The sequence below is a fragment of the Dendrobium catenatum genome, unplaced genomic scaffold (genome assembly GCF_001605985.2).
Source record: "Dendrobium catenatum unplaced genomic scaffold, ASM160598v2 fragScaff_scaffold_674, whole genome shotgun sequence".
NCBI classification, from domain to species: domain Eukaryota; kingdom Viridiplantae; phylum Streptophyta; class Magnoliopsida; order Asparagales; family Orchidaceae; genus Dendrobium; species Dendrobium catenatum.
Window position 1 is genome coordinate 214,813 of NW_021319136.1, and position 22,843 is coordinate 237,655.

At 32.7% G+C, this 22,843-nt stretch overlaps 1 protein-coding gene across 2 annotated transcripts; it reads left to right on the forward strand.

The window, feature by feature from the left end:
* The first annotated feature begins 1,043 nt into the window (after window positions 1-1,043).
* LOC110114577 (lysine-specific demethylase JMJ706) lies at window positions 1,044-19,156 on the forward strand. 2 transcript variants are annotated; one of them, XR_003701097.1, is made up of 12 exons: window positions 1,044-1,505; window positions 3,409-3,787; window positions 4,574-4,730; window positions 4,818-5,037; window positions 5,246-5,299; window positions 5,389-5,468; window positions 5,565-5,842; window positions 5,958-6,362; window positions 6,575-6,885; window positions 7,006-7,251; window positions 12,304-12,405; window positions 18,438-18,571. XR_003701097.1 is itself a non-coding variant. In XM_020847500.2 (11 exons), the coding sequence occupies exons 1-11, from the start codon at window positions 1,503-1,505 to the stop codon at window positions 18,780-18,782; spliced, it is 2,478 nt and encodes an 825-aa protein (XP_020703159.1). In that variant the 5' UTR covers window positions 1,044-1,502; the 3' UTR covers window positions 18,783-19,156. The 2 variants fall into 2 exon arrangements, 1 of the variants encoding a protein (XP_020703159.1); XM_020847500.2 differs by lacking the exon at window positions 12,304-12,405 and having other exon boundaries at window positions 18,438-19,156.
* The last annotated feature ends 3,687 nt before the right edge of the window (window positions 19,157-22,843 follow it).

A 22,843-nucleotide genomic window follows, 5' to 3' on the forward strand; every position in this document is an offset into this window, starting at 1 on the left:
TGGCAATTCATCTACTTATGCACATTGCGGCTTTAAAAACTCGTCAGATAACTTCTTCGAGTCAAACATTCTAATTTGGCTACATGTGTCTTAAAATTTATGTATAATCATTTTCTTTATTTTCTTTATAGTTATTTATATAATCAATTTTATAACACAAAGGTCCCAATCTAAATCTAGAATTAGGGAAGTCATTTATTGCTTGAACTTGCTAAACTTGAAGTCACCACCTTGAGCTAATCCTTGACCCTCATCATTGAGCTTTTTTAACTTACTTGATAGACTTAGGTTTCGTTTGGGACGTCTTTCTTATTGCTTCTTAAAGCAGTTTTTTAATACAATATTTTTTTTAATTTTCGTACTGGAAAGCTGCTTTAAGAAGCAATAAGAAAACCGTCCCAAATGAAACCTTATATATTCCTCATTCACACGTATTCGCCCAAAAGAAAAAGAACTTATCCAAAGCATTTATGAAATAATTTTACTGGTTCTAGTTAGGTTTCGTTTGGAACAGTTTTTTGTTGTTTCTTAAAACAATAAAACAACTTTTTAGTACAAAAATTAAAAGTTTTATACTAAAAAGCTGCTTTAAGAAACAACCTGAAAATCATCCCAAAAAAAGCCTTAATCAAATGAATTTGCTCAAATCTTTAATATATCAATTAATTAGAATTTTTTTTTACAAAACTCAATTTCTCTCTTAATTTTTATTATTTTAACTCGATCATGCCTCTAATAAAATTTTGACTTATTTACTAATAACTTTGAATCAGGCAGCATCACTTTTACGAAGACGCCGTCCATTATCGTGACCCACAAAACGCGCATTACCGTAAAATTTAATAGGGCGAAAGTCGTAATTTGAGGAAATAACGTTTCCTCCACGGGTTCCGTTTACGAGGCGTTTGGTCGAACCACCCGTAACTACCGCTTTTCCCCTCTTAATTACTTACTCAAATACACTAATTACTGCACTTAACCGGATTTTATTAATACGACACTTTCCATACATAATTATATATCACTGAGAAACTTTTACTCTTTTTCCCGTTTTCCAAGTATTCCATCTCCTTGACACGGTTTTCGGTTCCGTTCCTTCCCTTCCCTTGCCTTGCCTTGCCTTCCCTCGTTTTCTTCCTTTCGTTTCTCTCTTCTCCTCTCCTCAACATCCCTTTACCGATCGCCGTCGTTGAGTGGCGGCGGTCATAGCCTCGGCCCAGGGATTTCCTTGCTTTGTTTCAAAGAAAGACCGCGAATTTGGTCACCGTAGCGCCGGTGACTTGCCTTGGGGGATAAGGCTCGGATCTCATCGTGATTTGGGCGTGAGAGAGTAATGTGGGATTGATTCCTGGTGCGGACACCGGTTTCGCGGTCCCTTGCTTAGGGGGTTGCGTTCTAGGGCTCTTTTGGCTGGTGCGGCGTCGGTTTTTTGTAGCCTTTCTAGTTTCGGTACTTGATTCGGTGGATTGCGGAGGAGGATTGTTTGGCCGGATCGGCATGAAATGGTAAGCGGTGCAGATCTTGCAGTTCTTTCGCGACCTTTTTCCTTTTTTCAGGAGCCATGCTTTATTCTTTTTCTCTATTTCAGGTTTTTGGTAAGTTCGTTAAATTTGCAATTTTGTCTCCATTATTGATAAGTCTCGGGGATATTAGGCAGATTTATGACGGAGACGGTTTTTCTATTTGGCCATTCTATTTTTAGCGTTTTCAAGATAGTTTATCTTTTGTTGCTTCCTTTGTTGTGCTGCTTGAAAGAAGGGGAAGTAAAGCTTTTGGTTTTTTCTCTGATGAATGATAGCATTTCACCTCTTTGGTTTTTTGTCTATTTTTCATATTTAAGATTTTGCAAATTTCTACAATATGATTTTTCTAGTAGAAATTTAGAACATATGAGTTTCCGTGCCATTTTCTTTAGGATTGGGGCTCTCATTGTGGGTGAGGATTTGTTAATTTATTATATTATTTTTTATAGTGGATGTATGCTGATCGTTGGCAGAATAGAAATGTCCTTAGTTTTATACTTAACAAAGGAATTCAGAAAGATCTGTTGTTTTAATGAAAATTCAGGGTATGTTATGCATTGTTTGCTACCTGTTTAAGGATCTTGTAGAATAGTTTTTTCTATAGCTTGATCTACAGATTGATTTAGCTGTCTGATTGGTGTTTGGCGTGATCATGTTTCCAGTCGCTTCTAGCATCATATAGATGCTTTTGTGAGTCATTTTTCCAAGAGATTAATGTGCCACTGACTTTATGATTTTTTCTATTCTCTGTAGGATAGTTAGCTCCTTGCTTGACTTAGGCTTCGTTTGGGACGGCTTTTTTTAATGCTTCTTAAAGCAGCTTTCAAGTACAAAAATAAACTAAAAAGTTGTTTTAAGAAGCAGAATGAAAGCCGTCCCAAACAAAGCCTTATTATGTCGAAACTTGCAATGTTATTTTTTTCTGGTTTTGCCAAATGCTGACTTTCTTCTTGAAATGTTTGCTCTGTTGAATTGTAAGGTTCCTTGCTTACTGTTGTTTTTTTTCCCTTTCCAGGGATTCTAGGTTTCTATGAATTAGAAAATTAGAACTTGATTAAACCACAACCACATTGGGTCTGTGTGGAACAACTTTGTAATAACTTTGATTTTTAAACTTCAATCACATTGTTGTTTTGCTAATTGCTTTTCTTCTGTGTTTTAGAATGTTTTGCTAGTTAGAACAACTTTTTTGAACAAGCTTATCAACTTACACCATAGCTACATCGTTGCTGTATATGATTTCTCATATAACTTTTCTCATAATAGTTTCACAATCAATTTTATAGACAATTACAATTGTTCCAAACAAACTTTAAGTGTGTTTCTTTGTTTTCAGATCTTGATTGATTGATCCACGGAAAGTCAAAGCTTGTCTATACAGTTTTTTATTTGTGAAAGAATAAATTTCTTCCTTATTTTTGCTTTAGGGGCACTTTCTCATACCCTCTCCAGGTGATATGGAATATTATAACATAGATTTTTGTTCACCTAAATTTTAAAATTTCTATCTTATTGTGAATAGTGACAAATTTTTTATTGTCAGATTATTTAAAACTAAATAACGTAGCATTCCATCTGATCATGCCTTTTCTATTGAATGCCTCTACCTGAGCATAGTGATCCTTAAAGGCTGTTATCACTGACTCGTGAAGTATGCTTGAAATTGTAAAATTTAGTTTGCATTTATTCTAAATTTGAGTTCATTTCATTAGTTATTAAAAATAATTTTTGAAGAAAAAGTTTAACACCTGAAACAGCATAATAAAAACAAATTAAAAGCGATGATTCATAACCTCCAAACACATTCAGGTCTTTATGTTATTTCTGATATGCAGTGCATTATGAATTTACTTGTTGCTATTTATTTTGCATATTTTCTTCACAGGTGGAAGGTAGGTCATTTTTATACGGAGAAAATAAAAGTGGTTTAGAACTTTTGAAGCGCAAGAGGCTTGAACGGATGAAGTTGAGTGTTTTTTCTCAAACAACTAATGTCGCAAATACAATGTCTAGAAGTGGTGGAGATGCTACCAAAGCTTCTGCATCATGTATAGATAGAACATATGGAAATGCAAATGCTTTCTTACATGGCAATGGTTCCTCAAAAGATGCCTTTTCAAAGCACATATTAGAAAACTTTGATATGTCTAACATGGAGTGGATAGATAAGATTCCAGAATGCCCTGTTTTCTTCCCAACAAAGGATGAATTTGATGATCCATTAATTTATCTCCAGAAGATTGCACCTGCAGCTTCAAAATATGGTATTTTTCCTATGATTTGTTGTTTTTTAGTATGTATCTGTAAGTAAAAAAATGCTCACTCTGAAGTAAATGTATGCTCCGTGTGGATGCTATCCTTTGCTTTAATTAAAGGCTTTGTTTGAGACAGTTTTTTTTTTTTATTTTTTAAAATAGTTTTTTAGTATATTTTTTGTGAATTGAAAATTTTTGTACTAAAAAACTGCTTTATGAAGTAGTAAGAAGCTGTCTCAAACGGAGCCAAAGTTGTCATCTTTATATTAAATGATTCAGATTAGAGGATGGAAATTAAAAATGTATATTATCCTAGAACTTTTTGGCAACTGTTTGGCCATGAGTTCCTTCAAGTAGAAAAGCTCCCGCTCCGATCATGAGCATCATAGAACTTTTTTCCCTATAACTTTATGTTTTATGAAATTGCAAGCAGTCAAGTGTGCATTTTTTTAGGAGACGTGCTACGCATACATAATTCAACATTTTTGCATTTATTCCACAAATTTTAGTTAGTACTGTGTATCAAATTTCCACTCATCCTCTTCACTAATGATAAATGTATATTCTTGTAACTATCCTTGTTATGGCTCCTTTTCGGTGTGTATTTCTCTGTCCAATTGCTGTTGATATATGAATAGTTCCATGTTCTTTCTTATACTATCATTTGTTTTTCATACAGAGAAGAAGTGTATTAGTAGATCTGACATATTGGAAAGTTCATGTTATATGATTGGTACTCTTTGATCCTTTTATTCCTTCCTTTTGACTGATTTTAGAATCTTGCCTACCTATCAGGCATATGCAAGATAGTCTCTCCTATTTGTGCTTCTGTACCTGCTGGTGTGGTATTGATGAAGGAGCAAAATGGATTCAAGTTTACTACTCGTGTGCAGCCTTTTCGTCTATCTGAGTGGAGTGCTGATGATAAAGTTACCTTCTTTATGAGTGGAAGGTGATTGTATGTTGATAATGTATGGCCTTCTCTTGGGTTCCCTATGTTCTGCACTCTGATGGCACCATTTTTTTTCCCTTAATCCAGGAAGTATACATTTCGTGATTTTGAGAAGATGGCAAACAAAGAGTTTGCTCGAAGATATTCCAGTGCTGGATGTCTCCCTGCTAAGTATGTTGAAGAACAGTTCTGGCAGGAAATTGCTTTTGGCAAGACTGAGTTGGTTGAATATGCCTGTGACATTGATGGCAGCGCCTTCTCATCTTCTCCTAATGATCAACTGGGTAAAAGTAAATGGAACTTAAAGGTGCGGATCTATTTTAGGTTTTTCCTCTTCTGCTCAACAGTCGCATGATATAAATTGTATTCTTCATTTTCTTTTTCAGTTTGTCTTCTTTTTTTCTTATATAGTTTTGTTGATTATGATTACAGAGCCAATATATTTATCTTCTTTATTTTCTGCAACCAATTTCACTTCACCTTGTTTTGTTTTTTGAATTTGTATTTATTTACAGAGGCTTTCCCGCCTACCCAAGTCTGTGTTGCGGCATTTGCAGTCCTCTATTCCTGTATGTAAAATTTTTACTACTTTTCTGGTATTTTTTTGCCCTTTACTATTATAATAGTAATCTAGTTTTATTTTGTTACTTTCTTTCAGGGAGTAACAGATCCCATGCTTTACATTGGGATGCTTTTTAGTATGTTCGCTTGGCATGTTGAAGATCACTTCTTATATAGGTTAGCTGAGAAATATTCTTGATCTAGAATTTTTACTTTTTTTTTATCAGTTCTTGCTTGGTGGAATGGTTTTAAGGTTTGGATAAAATCTTGCAGCATCAACTATCATCATTGTGGAGCAGCTAAAACTTGGTATGGAATCCCTGGTCATGCAGCACTTGAATTTGAAAAGGTGGCTCAGGAATATGTTTATAAACGTGAAATTTTTTCAACCGAAGGAGATGATGCAGCATTTGATGTGCTTTTGGGAAAAACTACCATGTTCCCTCCAAATATTTTGTTAGACCATCATGTTCCTGTTTATAAAGCTGTTCAAAATCCCGGCGAGTTTATAATTACATTTCCTCGAGCTTATCATGCAGGATTCAGTCATGGTAAAGACCTTTGCCTCATTTCAGCAGTGAAGAGAAAGTTCTTTTTTTTTTACTTGGAATGATTAATGCTTGAATGCGTAACACATGAAGTATTATTATTTTTTGTGTCCTATAGGTTTTAATTGTGGTGAAGCTGTCAATTTCGCTATTGGTGATTGGTTTTCTTTGGGTATTGTTGCTAGCCAACGGTATGCACTTCTTAATAGGATGCCTTTATTATCCTATGAGGAACTACTATGCAAGGAAGCCATGCTCCTTTTTAAGAGCTTAACAGAGTTGTATGCCAAAAAACCCGTCTCTGGTAATAATGAACTGCTTTCCCAGCATCATTTGAAGGTTTCATTTGTGAACTTGATGAGATTCCAACATTATGCACGTTGGCGGCTCATGAAGTTGGGAGCTCGGGCTTCTTATTATTCAAATTTTCCAGAAATGATACTTTGCAGCATCTGCAAACGTGATTGCTATGTAGTTTACGTTACGTGCAATTGCAACACTGGTCCAATCTGTCTTCATCATGGTATTAACAGTTTTTTTTTTGTATTTAAGGTTTTGTTTGGGACGGCTTTCTTATAGCTTCTTAAAACAGCTTTCTAGTACAAAAAATAAACTTTTTATACTAAAAAGCAACTTTAAGAAACCATAAGAAAGCCGTCCCAAACGAAGCCTAAATGTGGGTTGTTATCTTGTTTTTTTTTTCTTAGTATTTATGTTTCTGATTCTGCATTGCAGAAAGTTGCATAAAAAACTGTAATTGTGGCTCCAGTCGTACCGTGGTTTCAAGGGCAGATCTTTTAGAAATGGAGGCTGTAGCAAAGAAGTTTGAGCAAGATGGGATAACAGAGGAGGTGGGAAAGCAATTAGAGGAAAGTTATCGCTTTTCTTTACATCCAAATGCTTTGCTTTGCTCGGATGAGGCTGGTTATTTTCCATATTGTCAAATAAGATTTGAGGAAGGTATCGAACATGAAGCTGCACAAGAATGTCAACCTCATTCAAGATCAACTTTTTCTTCAACAAAAGAGTGTCTTGCGCTGAGTCCTGTAAATATCTAATTATTGCTTTGTTTTTCCCCAAACAATGTAAAGGATGTGCTGTAAAGAAAAAAAAAAACTTTCTTAAAATTTTCGTGTACAAATAATTCAATGGTTTTAATGTTACAGGATTGTGCAACTTCCGATAGAATGAAAGTTTTTCACAAAAGTTCCCAGAGTGTGTCAACTTGTGTCTATAATTCTGCTGAATCAACTGCATCTGAAATTTCTATAGAGGGATGTGAAGGTAGCTCTGGAAATTCAGTTGTTCATGATGTTGATGATTCAGACTCTGAAATATTCAGGGTAAAGCGGAGGTGTGCTATGATTGCAGTGGAAAGAAGTAGAGCAGACTCGAGGTTTTCTAAAATACAGGTAATTATATGAATCCTTCATTTTATTTTTTTTTATTTTGTTTCCTATACAAATTCAATTAAGTCGCCTGTTCATTGCAGATTGCTTTAGACCAGATTGATATGAGTGTCTTTCTTGTATAAAAGTTATAAATGTACCCTTTTATATGATTATGACTTTAAATTAAGAGCTTGCTTACATTATTTTATTACAAAACCACTCAAATTGCATCATATTGGCAACCACCAGGATTAGAAAGATTGATTGATAATGGTTGAGGAAAGGGCTGTAGCGAGATGTTCTTTAACTGCTGTTTCCTTAGATCATACCAATATGATTATATTTCATTTACTTGATTCAATTATTGAATGCATTCTGATATATAAGCGACACTTTAAATTAAGAGTTTTTTTACATTATTTGAGTACAAAAACGAGCAAACAAACAAATTTCAGCAGATGGGCAGCACTCAGCAATATAAAGTTTGTGGAAAAAAAGGTTCGGGAAAATTCTGCGATGAGATGATTCTATTGAAGATCCAATATGGCTTGCAAGAAATATGTATTTAAGCCTTCCTGCGCTCTTCTTTTCTTTGAAAAATCTGTGAGTTGTTTTATGGATGGATTTTGGTCGGGGCAGTTGAGTGTAGTTAAAGTTTCTTGAAATAACCATGGGCTCATGGCTTATTTGATTGCTGTATGATCTTGATTACATTATTTGATCCAAAAAAAAAAACAACAAATTGCAGCAGATGGGCTACACCTAACACCAAAAAGTGTGGTAAAATGGTTGAAGAAAAGTATGGACTGAGATAGTTTGGTTAAAGATCTGTTATACTTTTCTGCTTTTTTCTTTTCCATGAAGAATCCTTGAATAGTTTTATGGACGGATTTTGACTAGGCTAGTCAAGCGTGTGGTAATAGTTATGCGAAATCATTATGGGCTCATGGCTTAGTGCTTTCTTGTAAGAACTTGATTAATTATTTTATGGAAAAAAAACACCTAGATGGGTACCACCGACACCAGAAAGTTCATGGGAATAAGTTTGAGGATCTGAGGGAAAGTATGTTATGATGGCTGTCTAGAAAGATGTATTTAAGCATTCTTACTTTTTTCATTTCTTTAACTAACTTGAGCACCATAAATGAAAGTAGAGATTTTTATTTTTATCATCGTATTAATAAAGCCAAAGTTTGAGATGCTCTAAAGTGAATGAAGTGTGAAAATCAATGTGGCATAATGATATTCCAATAGAGGTGTGAAAATGCTTAGGAGATAAAGGAATTTTTTGGCTTATTAAAATTTTTATTACTATTTTGAAGGCTAAAAAGATGCCATATGAGTGGAGAAAGAGTGTGTTTGTTTATATTTCTAAGAGTAAAGGTGATGCACAAGAGTCAAATTATAGAGGAATTAAGTTAATATGTCAAACATTAAAATTATGGGAGAGTGATTGAGCATACATTATGACATGATACTAATGTTTCTCAAATTCAATTTGGATTCATGCCTGGTAAGTCTAATATGAAAGCTATACATTTGTTAGGAGGTTTGATGAAGAAGTATAGAGAGAGTAAGGAGGATCTTCATATGATATTTTTTGATTTAGGAAAAGCATATAATAAAGTTCCAAGAGAAGTGCTCTGAAAAGTTTTAGAAAAGAAATGAGTTAATAATGCTTATATTCAAGTTATTAAGGATATGTATATGAAAGGTGTTACTTATCTTCAAACCCAAGGTGATTTGACCAAGTATTTTTCTATTTCTACTATGGATTACATAAAGAATCAGTTTTAAGACCATGTCTTTTTTTGCTTTATTCATGTATGTTCTTACTAGACATTTGCAAGAGGATGTACCCTGGTGTATACTTTTTGCTGATGATATTCTTCTTGTTGATAAAACTAGTGAGTGTGTTGAAAAAAAAAAACTTGAATTATAGATTTAACCTTAGAATGTAAAGATTTTCATTTGAGTAGATATAAAACCGAATACGTGGAATGTAATTTTAATTGAAATAAATCTAGTTGTGGGATTATGACATTGGGTGATCAAATCATTAAAAAGAGTGCACATTTTAGATATCTCGGGTATATTGTTCAAAATGATGGTGAAATATATGGGGATATTGTTAGTAGAATTCAAGTTAAATGTTTGAAGTGGAGGAATGCTTCAGGCGTGTTGTGTGATAAAAAAATAGCACTCAAACTTATGAAAAATTTTATTAAGATGGTGGTGAGACTTGCAATACTTTATGGCTCAAAATGTTGGACATTAAAAGGCAAGAAAAAAATTAAGTGTTGTAGAGATGAGGATGCTCAGGTGGATGTGTTTTACACTTGGAGACATAATGCAAAATGAGTACATACATGAAAAGGTTGGAGTAGCTCTAATGGTAGATAAGATTAGAAAGTCACTTTCTGATGATTCGGTTGGGAAAGTAGATGCATTAGATTCGGCCTATGTTAAAAAATATAGAGGTGGATCTAAAAGGACTGGTTAGAAAGTATTATAAATGAAATTTTTTATTAGATTTAATTGAGAATTTGATTCTTTATAGGACTCTTTATAGGACATAATAGAGGAAAATGATTCATCCAACCCACCATAGTGGGATGAAGGTTTGATGTTGTTGTTGTTATTGTTTTTTTCATTTCCTTAAGGAATCCGTGAGTAGTTTTATGGGTGGATTTTGATTGGGGTGGTAAGTGTCGAAAAGTTGTCACATTATCTATCGACTCGTGCCTTATTTGCTTGCATGTAAGAGGAATTCGAAAGCTGGAAATAAAGGAATTGTTCCAGAACTTTAATGCCTAACACACACTCATAGATAGTACATCATGCACCCACATATTAAAGCTTGTATAATAACTTGTACTATTATATATATAGATACATATAAAACTTTCATAAAAAAGTTTATATGCATAATGCATTACAATAAATGAGGTAATACAATATGTTATAAACCATTTATTGATGCAACCTAAGTTCTTAAACCAAGTAGGAGAACACTGGGAATGTAAATTAAGATACTTCCTCTCTATATCACATAAAAAAACGCCAAAATGACGGATATTTAGTATACAACTAATATGAGAAATTTGTTAGGAAGTCGCATAAAATAGAACAAATAACAAAAAAATAAACTATAAATCCTCAAAATAACCACGAATGGTCACCTCATATGCAAACACCAACTAGGAAAGATGTTCAAAGGAAATGACAAACGAGCGATCTGCCATAGGAATTAGGTTCCAACAAAAGACATTGCTCCTTCGACAAATACCAATAGAACTGGACACAACACCACTTACAACTCACAATAGTTTAGATAAGAAAGATACGAGTGGAAGGGAAACCGTGAAGTGAAGAAGTAGAAAGAATATCGAGAGGAAGAATTAGCGGTTAGGGAGAAGTCAGCTTGCACGCTAGGAAGAAACCCTTAGGTTTTTAAAATGATCACTCTCCAAAAACTTCTGCACAAAGAAATTCAGCCACTATATATAGGAGAAAGAAGGGGAAAAATATTTATTAACCCACATAAATGTACCTCCAAATCAGCCAATAAGAACCACCCAACTCAGCTCATTCAATGAGGAATTAAAGTTTCCAGCATAGGAGTTAGCAAAAGGGAAAACCGAGCATCCAACGACAGGGAAATCGAGCGACCATGGCGAAAATCAAGTAGCCAATTGGGAAAATCAAGCAGACAACATGGAAACTGAATAGACAACAGGGAATTCGAGCAGCTAGCATAAAAAAATGAGCATCCACTGGAGAGAAGGATCAAGAAAACACAAGTGGAAGGACAATGGTGTGAACCGGCATGAGAGCACCAAGCCCGGCATGATCATGGGTTGTTTTCAATCATAGGGCCATACAAAATAGAATTACATAGCGCCCAAAACACAAAAAAAAAAAATATAAAATGCTAAAGCTTCACTGCATCAATTATGAAATTATCATATGTAGGCATTTCTATTTGTTTGTTTGTACATATAGACTAGCATGAATGTATTTACAAAATTTATTCAATATTCTATATGTTTGTTATTTGTAATTTGTGTGTGTATATATATGTAAAATGATCACATCGCTGAGCTTAAGTATTGATCTAGATTCACTACTTTTTTATAAGAATTTAATCACCGATAGCATGTGATCTGATGACATGTAGAAATCCTTTTAATAACCCAATTTTATGCATCTATTTTATCGATCAATACATCTAGATCCTTAACCATCATAAACAACTTGTAGAATTAAGATTTAATTATAAACCATTTGTAAATCTCTATACTTTAAAATCACAATTAACTTCTAATGCAACTTGAGCCAGCCATTAGGAAAATTTTTGTCCATTCAATTAATAATTAAATGATCATAAAATTGTTTAAGAGTATTCCACTAACTTCATTGAATTTGAAGGTCATAGCATAGAGACACACATATAGAATCTTTTCTTCTCTAAAAAAAACTGTCTTAAAAAATGAATATTAACCTATCCAAAATATTTTATATATTTTAAGAATACTATTTGGCATTTACAGATCAATTTTACATAGGAGCTAGTAATTGTTTTGTTTAAAGAAATCCATATATAAGACTGGAACTTTTGACCTCAACCCTGGGAACCAAAGAACATGCCAATTAAGCTAAAGCTCATTGGTTTATCAAGAGAAGTTTTTAATTTGATTCGATAATTGAAGACTGCTCAGTTATAGAATTAGTTTTTGGCGTAGATTAAGCTAGAATCAAAATGAATAAGCTAATTATTGGCCAATTATCTATCAAATTTAGCTAGTTTGAGATCAAATATGAATGTATATGACAATTCATGTGATTGAATGCGTGCATACATTCATATATGTTTTTTTTAGTTTGTATTCACATATTTATGCATATATCAATTTGTTTATGTTTCCAATAGATTTATGGATGTATTTTAGAGTAAAGATTTGTTTAGGAGATGATATTCAAATCAATTTTTTTCTAAGATCAAGCTTGAATCAATATTGCTGTTTTACAATTTGCCCAAATTTAGATTAAATTATGCATTCCTATTGTTAGGCTTGTCTAGCTCAGGATTGGATTGAATGGCTTTGAATCGATCTTAAACTTGAAGTTGATTGATTGCAACGGGGTTGCTACTTTAACCCTACCCTAAAAGCAGTATGACCATTCTCTTCTTGATTTAATTTGTGCTGCCAAACTTAAGAACTCGTGATTACTTTTCATCCAAGAAATAAAACTTATATATGGATCACGTTTTATTAAATTTCTTAATTATTCACTATTCATCAGACTATTCATCAGGCATGTGAAAAAAATAAGATTGATTGGATGCATATAAGCCCCTTAAAAGACTAGTGTTACATATGAATTTTACCAATCAAAGCCATTAAATACCTCCGAAACATTCTCACTACCTCTTGTATTTAATTCTAGGCCAATTGAAAGACTCCGCAGAGGGATTGCAATTATCTTCTCATATAATCAAATCCATCAATTAAATAAACTTTAATGGATCAGATTTATGATCAAATGATTGTAAGAAAATCTCGAAATTGCTGCTAGTTTTAAGGATGCCAAAGAGAATGAATACTTGAGTGGTCTTAACATTTTGTGGTTATAAAATCAAAATTTGAGTGGGAGGGAAATGGACATTCTTTTCTAAGGAAGAGAAAAATCCATCCTATATACATATGTATGTATGTATATATTTACATATAAGCACACACATTTCTATGGCGACTAAGTTTGTTAGGCATTTGCACTCTTTACTCAAACTTTTAATAGAAGTAGGAACTTCTTGATAGACAACCAAGTAGATTTGTTCTACTTCAACAAGAAGTAGTAAGTATAACTTCGCTCCACTTACAGGCAACCAAAGGCTCATGTTTTGTATCTGAATGTATTTAAAGATTGGCAAGGGTGTATTGGACTATTTTGGGACAGTTAGCTTATCAACCATATTATTCTTTTTGAGGAAGAATTAATTTTAACTTAGATTTGTCCTTTAATACCTTCTTTTATGTAAACTGGAAAAGGTTTGCTGGATTAATTTGGGACAATTAACTAAACAATCATATTATTCTTCTTGAGGAAAAAATTTAATATATATTTGCCTGTAAATATTATGTGTTATATGGACTTTTTAATTGAGATTAAAAATAAGTTATGCAACATCATGAATGTGAATAGTAGTATCTAATTTGGTTCCTCCTTCCAACCATTTTAAGAAACATAGTTTTTTTTTTGTGAGCCTTATTCTAGATCCAGTAATATGGAATAGCTGTTGCTAACATGCTGTAATTCTAATCCTTGAATTATTCCTTACAAGTTGCAATAATTCCCTTCTATATTCCTACAAATGCATCTAATTGTGTCAACTAATTTGTTTTATATTTCTATAATCAAATATACATAGCTAACTACATACCATCTTGAAAGGTAGACTGATGCTTGACTATCGATTTAATTACAGAAATGTAATTTATTTTCATAATCAAACTCAACATAGATAGTAGACTATTTATCCCAAAATATAAAATGATATTCCACCATCGTTTTGAAAATAAAATTAACAATGGATAAAACTTCAATCTATGTCTAGAGATTTTTCCTTTGCTATAGCGAACTAAAGCAGGATTTATTTTTTACTGAGTTCTAGGTTTTCTATAGAGGCAAGCTTCTATAATTAATTATATCCAAGATAAGTCTTGAAAAAACTCTCGATTAATTTTGTGACTAAATTTTTTTAGATTTATAGGGGTTTATATGTAGGATTTTGAGTTTAAGCCTATCAACAGATAAATATTCAAAATTTGAACGATTTTTCACAAGTCAATGGAAGAAAAGTAGAAAGTGCTTGAGATTCTAGGATAACCTAGAAACACTCCAACTTATATTAATGTTTGGATTTTACCATTTAGATTAGGATTTAGTTTATGTTTGAGTTTATAGTTTATTAGAAGATAAGGATAATCCTTCTGGAAGGATGCATATAGAGTGTATGCAAATATGGGCTTATATTTGTTTGAAGTGAACAGGCAACTAACAACTTAAACAAACGTTTTTAAAACCATTCTTTTTAGGTATAATGCATGGATGGTAGATAACTATTATTTAACTAGAATTAGGAATTTAAGATCAGACTTTAATTAGGATCTTGAAGATGTCATGCACCTAGCTAATGCACTTTAAAATATATTTTTTTAATATATGCTCTAGATTCTCTATAATGTACTTAATGTGATCTACACTATACGACTAACTTAATCTACATTAGGTTTTATAGAAAAATTTAGCAGCATAACGACTTTAAATTTATATGAAATAGTAGGCTCAACCCCGTCGCTAAGGTCGTCCCTTGCTTGTCATTGGCTTATGTGCTTGGCTATTGTGCATGTATGGATGGCATCTTAAAGCAAATATGCATGAATATGCAAGGGTGTTCGGGTCTACGGTATAGAAACATCTCAGCGTCCTAAGAGCCTATTGTATGTATCCCCGCAATGACACATGTCGCAAAGAAACCTAGGAAAACAAACTACCCCTGAATGCAGGTTATCTGTCAAACCATAAATGAAATGCATATGTATGAATGGAGCACTGTATAAAGAAAAGTAATATACTTATATATATGACAAATACCACTATACATTTAACCTAGGATCTGCAGGAAAATAAAAGTGGCTAGGCACCATTTACAACAAGCCTAAATTTCTATTCCTATAGAATGACAAATCTAAATGTGCTTGCTTTTTAAAGTCTTCAGGTTGTAGGCATCAGGCAAATTAGGCTTCAAATCTTTTATAGAATTCCAAAAGAAAATGCGATCAAAGAAAGATAATTTCTTTTGGAGTCCTATATATAAGCAATAACATTTTTTATTTTTACAACTCAATCTACCTATACAAGAATCTATGCTTCACATATCATGGACTTTTTTACAAACTTTACATTTACAACTTACAAATTGCATTTATACTTTATGAAATAAAGGTTGACTCAAACTGGACTAGTGCAAGTATATGCAAGCCAAGTAAAGTGCACTGAAAAAAATTAAATATGAGAAAATGCATGATATAACATCCTTGAAATTTGCATTTGCATTAATCAAACTATAAAGGGAAATACATCAGAAAAGCATGCAACTATGTTTGAAAAATTTTATCACTTTCATCCCTCAAAATATTAGCAAAAGTTGAGGGAATCTTCCTGTAGCGTATGTCATTCCACAAAAAGTCACCAAAAAGGGCAAAATGTGCACAAAAGTCGGCTGCATAATTGCTTTGTCTTGGAATGTTGTTGAAGAGAACCTGCTTAAACTGAGTGAGGAAAGAAACATCAATTTCCAAGTTGCTTTGGTGGAGGACATGGTCATGGTTCATAAGATCCTTCAGCCATTTGATTGCAATAATGCAATCTACTTCAATAATGATACCGTCCAGATCATACATCCAATGATGGAGCACATCACATCTTTGATAACAGTAGTAGCTAAGATCTCGACATTAGTGATGTCCCAATGTTCAGCATAATATAACATCCAGAGTGTAGATAAAGTAAACAAACACAGCAGGTGACACCCTCCAAACAAGGCATCCAATCACCCCAAAACATAAGTAAATAAGCACCACGTAGCCTAGACTAGAGCTAGTTATCCAAGCAGGCAAATTCTACAGTGTGCGCTAAGCTTGTATGGCTTTGAGTTATCTATATTTGAATTTATTTTTTGATTATAGGGTAAATGGATTTTTTTAATTTGAATTTAAGTTTTAATATTTTATTACTTTATTAATAAATTTTATTTTAATGGTTAGAGTTATTTAATTTTAAGTTATATAGAATCTTGATGATTAATAAATTCAAGTAAAGTTTGAAGTAAAAATTATCAAATCAGAAAGCTCATAATTGTAATGTATTTGATTTTTCCTAAGGGATAAAGCAAGTGCATAGAGTCCTTTGAATTTATTATTAAAGACCTGACCAGTGTTTGATTTTGAAATTTAATTTGAGTTAGATTTTAATTTTATTTTTCATGCATTATACTATTTATTCGGAGCATTTAAGATTATATTTTTATGATTTATATTTATTTAGTTATGAAATTTACAAGTTTGATTGGTTTATTTAATTCCTTCACATAAAAGGAACTTAGAGCATTGCAATTATTTGATCAAATGATTGATACCATGAAGTAGGGATAAGCCAAAAGTACAATCACTGAAAATTTGAGATCAATTGGACCAAAGGATGAGTTTATATGATTTAATTTAATTAAAATTTAATTAAACCCTAAGTTGTGATTAAGGTCATTTAAAATAAAATTTCATGGGGCTTTTATTTTTCTCTAATTATACATTCAATTTATGATTCAATGCAATTTATTTTATGATTTTATGAGTTTTATTTAATTAATTATGAATTTTATAAGTTTTAAGCTCAAATTTGCGGCTGAAATTAGGGTTTGTTAATTTAGATGACTTAGGGAGTCATAATTGCCACCAAATTAATACCTAGGGTTTAGGATGTCACTAAGGCCTAGTTTGATTGGGCATTTTTGTGCTTATTCCTTTTTAAAACGGTAAAGTTATTTCTTTTTTACTGTCTGGTTCCTTAAACCACGTTCCTAATAATACCATTTTGTTCATTTTTTCTGTTTTGAAAAAAATGCTTATTATATATGCCTTTTCCATTAGAAAACTTCTTTCTCTGAGCCAATGTTTCTTAAAATTGCCTTTTACAAAAGTATCGAATAACCAAACGAAGCCTAAGTTCACTAGGTTTGAGTTTTATCCCTATTGGACTTGAAATGAATTTCTTATAATTTTTCTAAGTTATGAAACCCTAGATCTAAGTTGATTAATTTAGGTGTATCTATTGTTCAACTGGGTTGCAAGCAAGTGTGTCTAACCCTCATGAGAACACACAAACCACAAAAACATTAAACTCTAATTCTCTATGGATTGTCTGTAATAATTTTTAAAATATCTAGGTCAAATTTTGAGCCATTTATTTGAAAAATCAAGTCAAGCTAGTGGAGGGCTTCAATTAGGGTTGAGAAAATTATGGGATGCAGATAATATGCCATAGTACCTCTCAACCAAATTTGGGGCTAATTGAATGAGTGTATAGGGAGTATTTAATGAAAAACAGTGTGCTGGCAATCTCTAAACTATAGAACTCTTCCAAAATCTTTGTTTTTTAGAACTTTGTAGTTTAAATTTCTCACTCACAATCTCACAAGACTTAAAGATTGTTTTTAGACGATGTAAGCTCTAAATTACATAAATAATTTACAAAAAAGAAAATGCTTTCAGTGAGCCTAGGAATAAGGAAAAAGTTACTAAAATTAATTTCCTCAAAGGGAACTAGAAATGAGCACCTTAAGAACTTTGCCTTCCGAATCTCCTTTTGAACAATATAATACTTAAAGTTAAAAAAACTTTTTTCACTCTTAAGTTTTCCTTCGCAAAAATGTTAGTATATATAGCCTTCAAGCCTCTTAAAATTCTCAAAATGAATTAAGAATTCCTCAAAAAGACCCGTTAACAAGCTGAGACTTGGCTAATTTTTAGCTTTCCTTGACGTGTATTATTTCCGGCAGACGACTTTATGGCGGACTAGGTCTCCTGCCAACCTTGCTAGATCTATACTGAGATCAACATGTCGCTTTCCCTTGTAGTTGAGAATCAATCTAATCTCGCCATGTAGGTTGTTATAACTCCGTTGAAGTATCATAGTTTATTTACAGTTATTCTCTACTTCTAAGTTTCCTTTTTACCATGCTGCTCTACCAATTCCAGAATGCCATTAAACTCAACTTAGCTGACACCAGAAAATGGTCGCATGTACCTGCTTCTGTAGGCTCCTAATAGGGCTGCATATCTGGCGAAATTATTCTGTGCGGAGACTGGACGCAGAACAACGTCCGGAAACCAATCAGAATGCGTCATGTCAGCAATACCGAGCAGAGGGTGACGTGGTGCATTCTGATTGGTCTATGAACGACGTTCGACATCCACACAAAATAATTAATCGCATCTCTGAGCACGTTTAAAGGGATGCATGCTTCGACCATGTCTCTGATTGTCATAAAATTCGTTTGTGTTGCATGATTAGTTCTTTTGTTCTATATTATTGCAATTCCTACACTCTACATTGATTTTCAAGGAGACTAAACATTGGTTTTCCAGGCATTCAAACGTTTGAAGAAGCACAATTTGGAGGTATCAAAAGTACTTCCTGCTCGAAGATCTATTGTTGATAGAGTCGATCCAACACCACTGAGGATGAGACATCCCCCTTCTGTTTCTAAACTGGACGTTAAGTTGAAGAAGCATAAAGAGGAGCAGCTTAAGTTCTACTCTTCCGTTTCAAATAAACAACCAACCTCCGTTGAGCCCCGTCCAAAGAGTCTAGAAGTTAGAGGCCCTTCTGTCTCCAGTGGTGTTGTTGAGCAGAGCAGTTCCTGCTGTAGATTTCCAGAGAGCAAAGAAAAAGCCAGAAGAAATTTTCCTCAGAGCTTGTACTGGCAGTGATGGTTGCTAACAACAGATTTTATTCTTGGCTCTAACTATAGGAAGTGGATTTTCTAGGTCAGATTTGATTCACTTAATTGATTCTTTGTGCAGGCCTCAAATTGGTGAGCCGGCACGGCCTGATTCTTAGATTTTATCTAAGATGTTACTCTTGTTGTTTTTTTTACAATGGCTCTGTGGGGCAGGGGACCTAAACCTTGAAGGGTTGATTCTAAGGGTAGTTTTTACTGTATACTTTGTTGATATTGATCAATTGTAGATTGGTCAGCCCTGCCTCAAATGCCAGTTAACCATTACACGCTAATTCCTTTCATTCTTTTGTAAGGCTAGCTATATCCATTGGCATATAAATACCTGATCTTTCTGCTTTTTTATACCTACTTTGAACCATGCAGCTGAGGTTAAGATAGGAATTGTTTTGTTATGTATGTTTTTTCTTTTTCTTCTTGATCTGTTGAGAGTGATATTTGTGGCACAGTTTTATTGAAATATTAGTCTTCATCCCATGGGCGGAGGGAAGGCAGGGCAAGGGGGGCGTGCGCCGCGCCCTCCCCGTAAAAAAAAAAAGAAGTGCACTGTTAATATTTGAGAGAGAGAGAATGTGCAATTTATATTCAAAATATTGTAAAAGAAAATATCATCAAAAGATAAAAAATGTGCATTTATACCGTTTATCTTTGATATGTCATAAAAAAATTATCTTGATAACAAATCTCAAAACAAAATCAAGTTTGAAACTTCCGAAATTAAATCGGAGATCATCTTAATTCTGATTTCAAAAAACTTATAATCAAATTGAACCTCTCAGAATTACAAATGCAAGGATGCCACATAAGATGTTAAGCAAAAGTATTTTGATTTAGGCCTTTTGGATAAATTTTTTGACTCCGCCACTGCTTTATCCTTAAATAGAGTTGCTTTGTGCTTATATTACTGTTGGTATTGTAAAGCAGCTTGAAAAGCGTAGTAGTAGCCGAACTGGCAAGGGATGTAATGATTGAGTTATTGAGGCTAATGTAGCTTATGTGTGACAGACCAGGTGGGCTTCTTTACTGAAAGGCCAATCACAGTTTGCAGTATATGAGCGGGATCTTTTAGTATCAGCCGAAGGTGGTGGTGAGCATTTTGGTCATTAAGCTTCTTTCTATGGCTCTGCCCAACCCTTTTTCTGATAATGTTGTTCTGCCTTGGTTATGTTTGGTGCGCGGTCACCTTCTCTTAAGATCCTATGAGAAATGCAGTGGTGCGAGTTGGCATCAATTTTGAAAAAAATTTGTTAGAATGTACTTCAAAGTTATTTTTGGAATGGGATATCTACCCGCTATCAAGGAACCTAGCGAGATCATCCACCGGCATCGGGCCCACACTTGTTTTGCCCCACTGAAGAGGCAAGAACCTAGTAGAGAGGATTCGAACCCGAGATGGGAGATTCCCTACCGTTCTTGCCCACCAACCGCCCTAAGCTTTGGTGGGTGTACTTCAAAGTTCCAATGGAAGATAAGATTAGAGAGTCCTTTTAGATGGTATGGTCACATAAACATCAGTCTTCTAATAATCCAATTAGAAGTGTAGATGTATCAGATTACATATACATTAAGGCCTCATTTGGTTGAAGTATTTCTGTCGTTTAAGTTTATTTAGAAGCGGTTGTTGAGGAAATTAAATTTTAAAAAATATTGTTTAAATAAATTGATGATTGTTTAATTAAATTGCTTTTGGTATGCTTATGTAAATCTTAAATATAAATAAATTATTTGATTGTGTTATTAGCTTTATTGTTTTAGTCATAAGAGAATAAATTGCTCTTATATCAAAATTAAGTATATGTTATTCATTAAAAAATTTTAAAGAAAAATTAAAAAATATACAAAATTTGTAGAAACTCTCATTTAAAATATCATATTTTCTTGCATAATACTTACTTCAAGTACTTTAAAATAAATTTATTACTTATTGATTATATCTAATTTTATATACTATTTATTCATTTTTATATTAAGTATATTTAACAAGTATTTAATTTTTTTTAAATGCTTTTATAATATCCGAACTTATAACATAAAACTTATTATAGATACTGTCAACAAAATTATATTAGATAAGGATTATAATTAAAATTTTCTTTTACTATTTTTCACAAATATTTACTCCAGTAAATGTATTCTGTAATTAATTTATTGTAACTTTTTCATGAAAATTTATCATATATGAAATCTTTGCCTGATGTTCATTTACAATATTGCAAGTTCTAATATTCTTGGTATAAGTACATAAAAACTATATAAATCTATTACATAATGATTCCTATAAAATTTTCTATTACATGAATGCATGCATTAATTATTGTAATTATTTTCATTAATACATTATAAATAACTTCAAATTTGAAGATCGACAAGGGAATAATAAAAGTACAAACTTTATATTGATAATGTCATCACATGACGACCAATACTTTATGTAACAAACTTCCCTATATGCTTCAATACAAATTAAGTACATGAACATATACTCTAATAAACGAAACGGACAATTAATATCAGCATATTTCATCTCATGAGTGATTTGTTGTCTTCCTGTTGTTTCTGTTGTTGGTTTGTTGGAGACTTGTTGTTCCTTTTACCTCCTTATTGTCAGTTTTTTTTATTACCTTTTCTGCAGGTTGACGAGGCTCTTCTAGCTGCTTCCTTGATTTGGCTTGGGCTCCTTTTGAGGGGTTAATTTGGTTGGACCCGACACTCGGGCTTTTGGGTGTTAGCCTTGCCTTCTTTCAAATGTCCCTCTCTTGGATGGTTTTCTCGGTGTTTTGGTTGTTTTTTTTTTTCTTTTCTTTTTATTTGTTTCTTGTAATGAATTGAATCAATAGCTCATAAGTTTTGCTTTAAATGTTGTAATTTTAGAGAGCTTATGATTCACTAAGGACATGTAACATTTTATTTATATTAATGTGTATGCCCCTATGTGTATTTTATAAAAAAAAAATAACATTTTTTATTATATTTGAATAAGAATTTGATTCTAAATAGAAAATAATAGAAAAAAAAGGATTCATTTAGTCAAACTCACATAGTGGGATAAAAATTTAATGGTACTGTTGTTGCTATATACTTGAAAATTCGTTAAATTTAATATAAATTACTTAAATATTATACTCATCTCAAAATAAATTCAAAAATATCCTTACAAATTATGTAGAATTTTTTCTTTTTGTGCAGTTGAGAAACAGAAGCATATAAGCTAGTAGCTTTTGCCGACAGAATTTCTAATATCCACTCCATGCATCAAGCTCAATTCAACGGACAAAAATCTTGTGAGGAATTTTTTAATAAAAACTGTTTATTATCATTCATTTTACAATGTGGACTCCGATGAAATGATTGATCCGAGCCACAGATACCACTTGGTAAGTTATAATGAAGCTGCATTATCATTCCACTATTCCTGAAAAGTGCATTCGACTATTCAATAGGAAGTATTGAATGTCTTGTTTTGATTGAATAATGAAGAGCAGTGATGCTTTGATCATAATTAGGATTAAGGTTTCGTTTGGGACGACTTTTTTATTGCTTCTTTAAAGCATTTTTTTAGTTCAAAAATTTTAAATTTTTTACAAAAAAGCTGCTTCAAAAAGTATTAAGAAAGTTATCCCAAATGAATCATAAGGCTTCATTTGGGATAATTTTCTTATTGCTTCTTAAAGCAGCTTTTTAGTACGAAAATTAAATTTTTTTGTACAAAAAAGCTGCTTTAAGAAGCAGTTAGAAAGTCGCCCCAAACGAAGTCTAAAGCTTCATTTGAAATGACTTTCTTACTGCTTCTTAAAGCAGCTTTTTAATTAGAAAATCGTCACAAATGAAATCTTAAACTTCATTTGGAACAGTTCTCTACAGTAACTTTCTAGCACAAAAATTTTTTGAGAGCTTAATATTTTGTCAGCTTTGAGGGAGGTTTGTTTGCCTAATATATATAACTAATCATATGAATTCAATTATCTATTTAGTTTATGCTGAGTGAGGATCCAACAATTTTGAAGAGAGCTAAAGGTTTTTTTAGCACAGGCT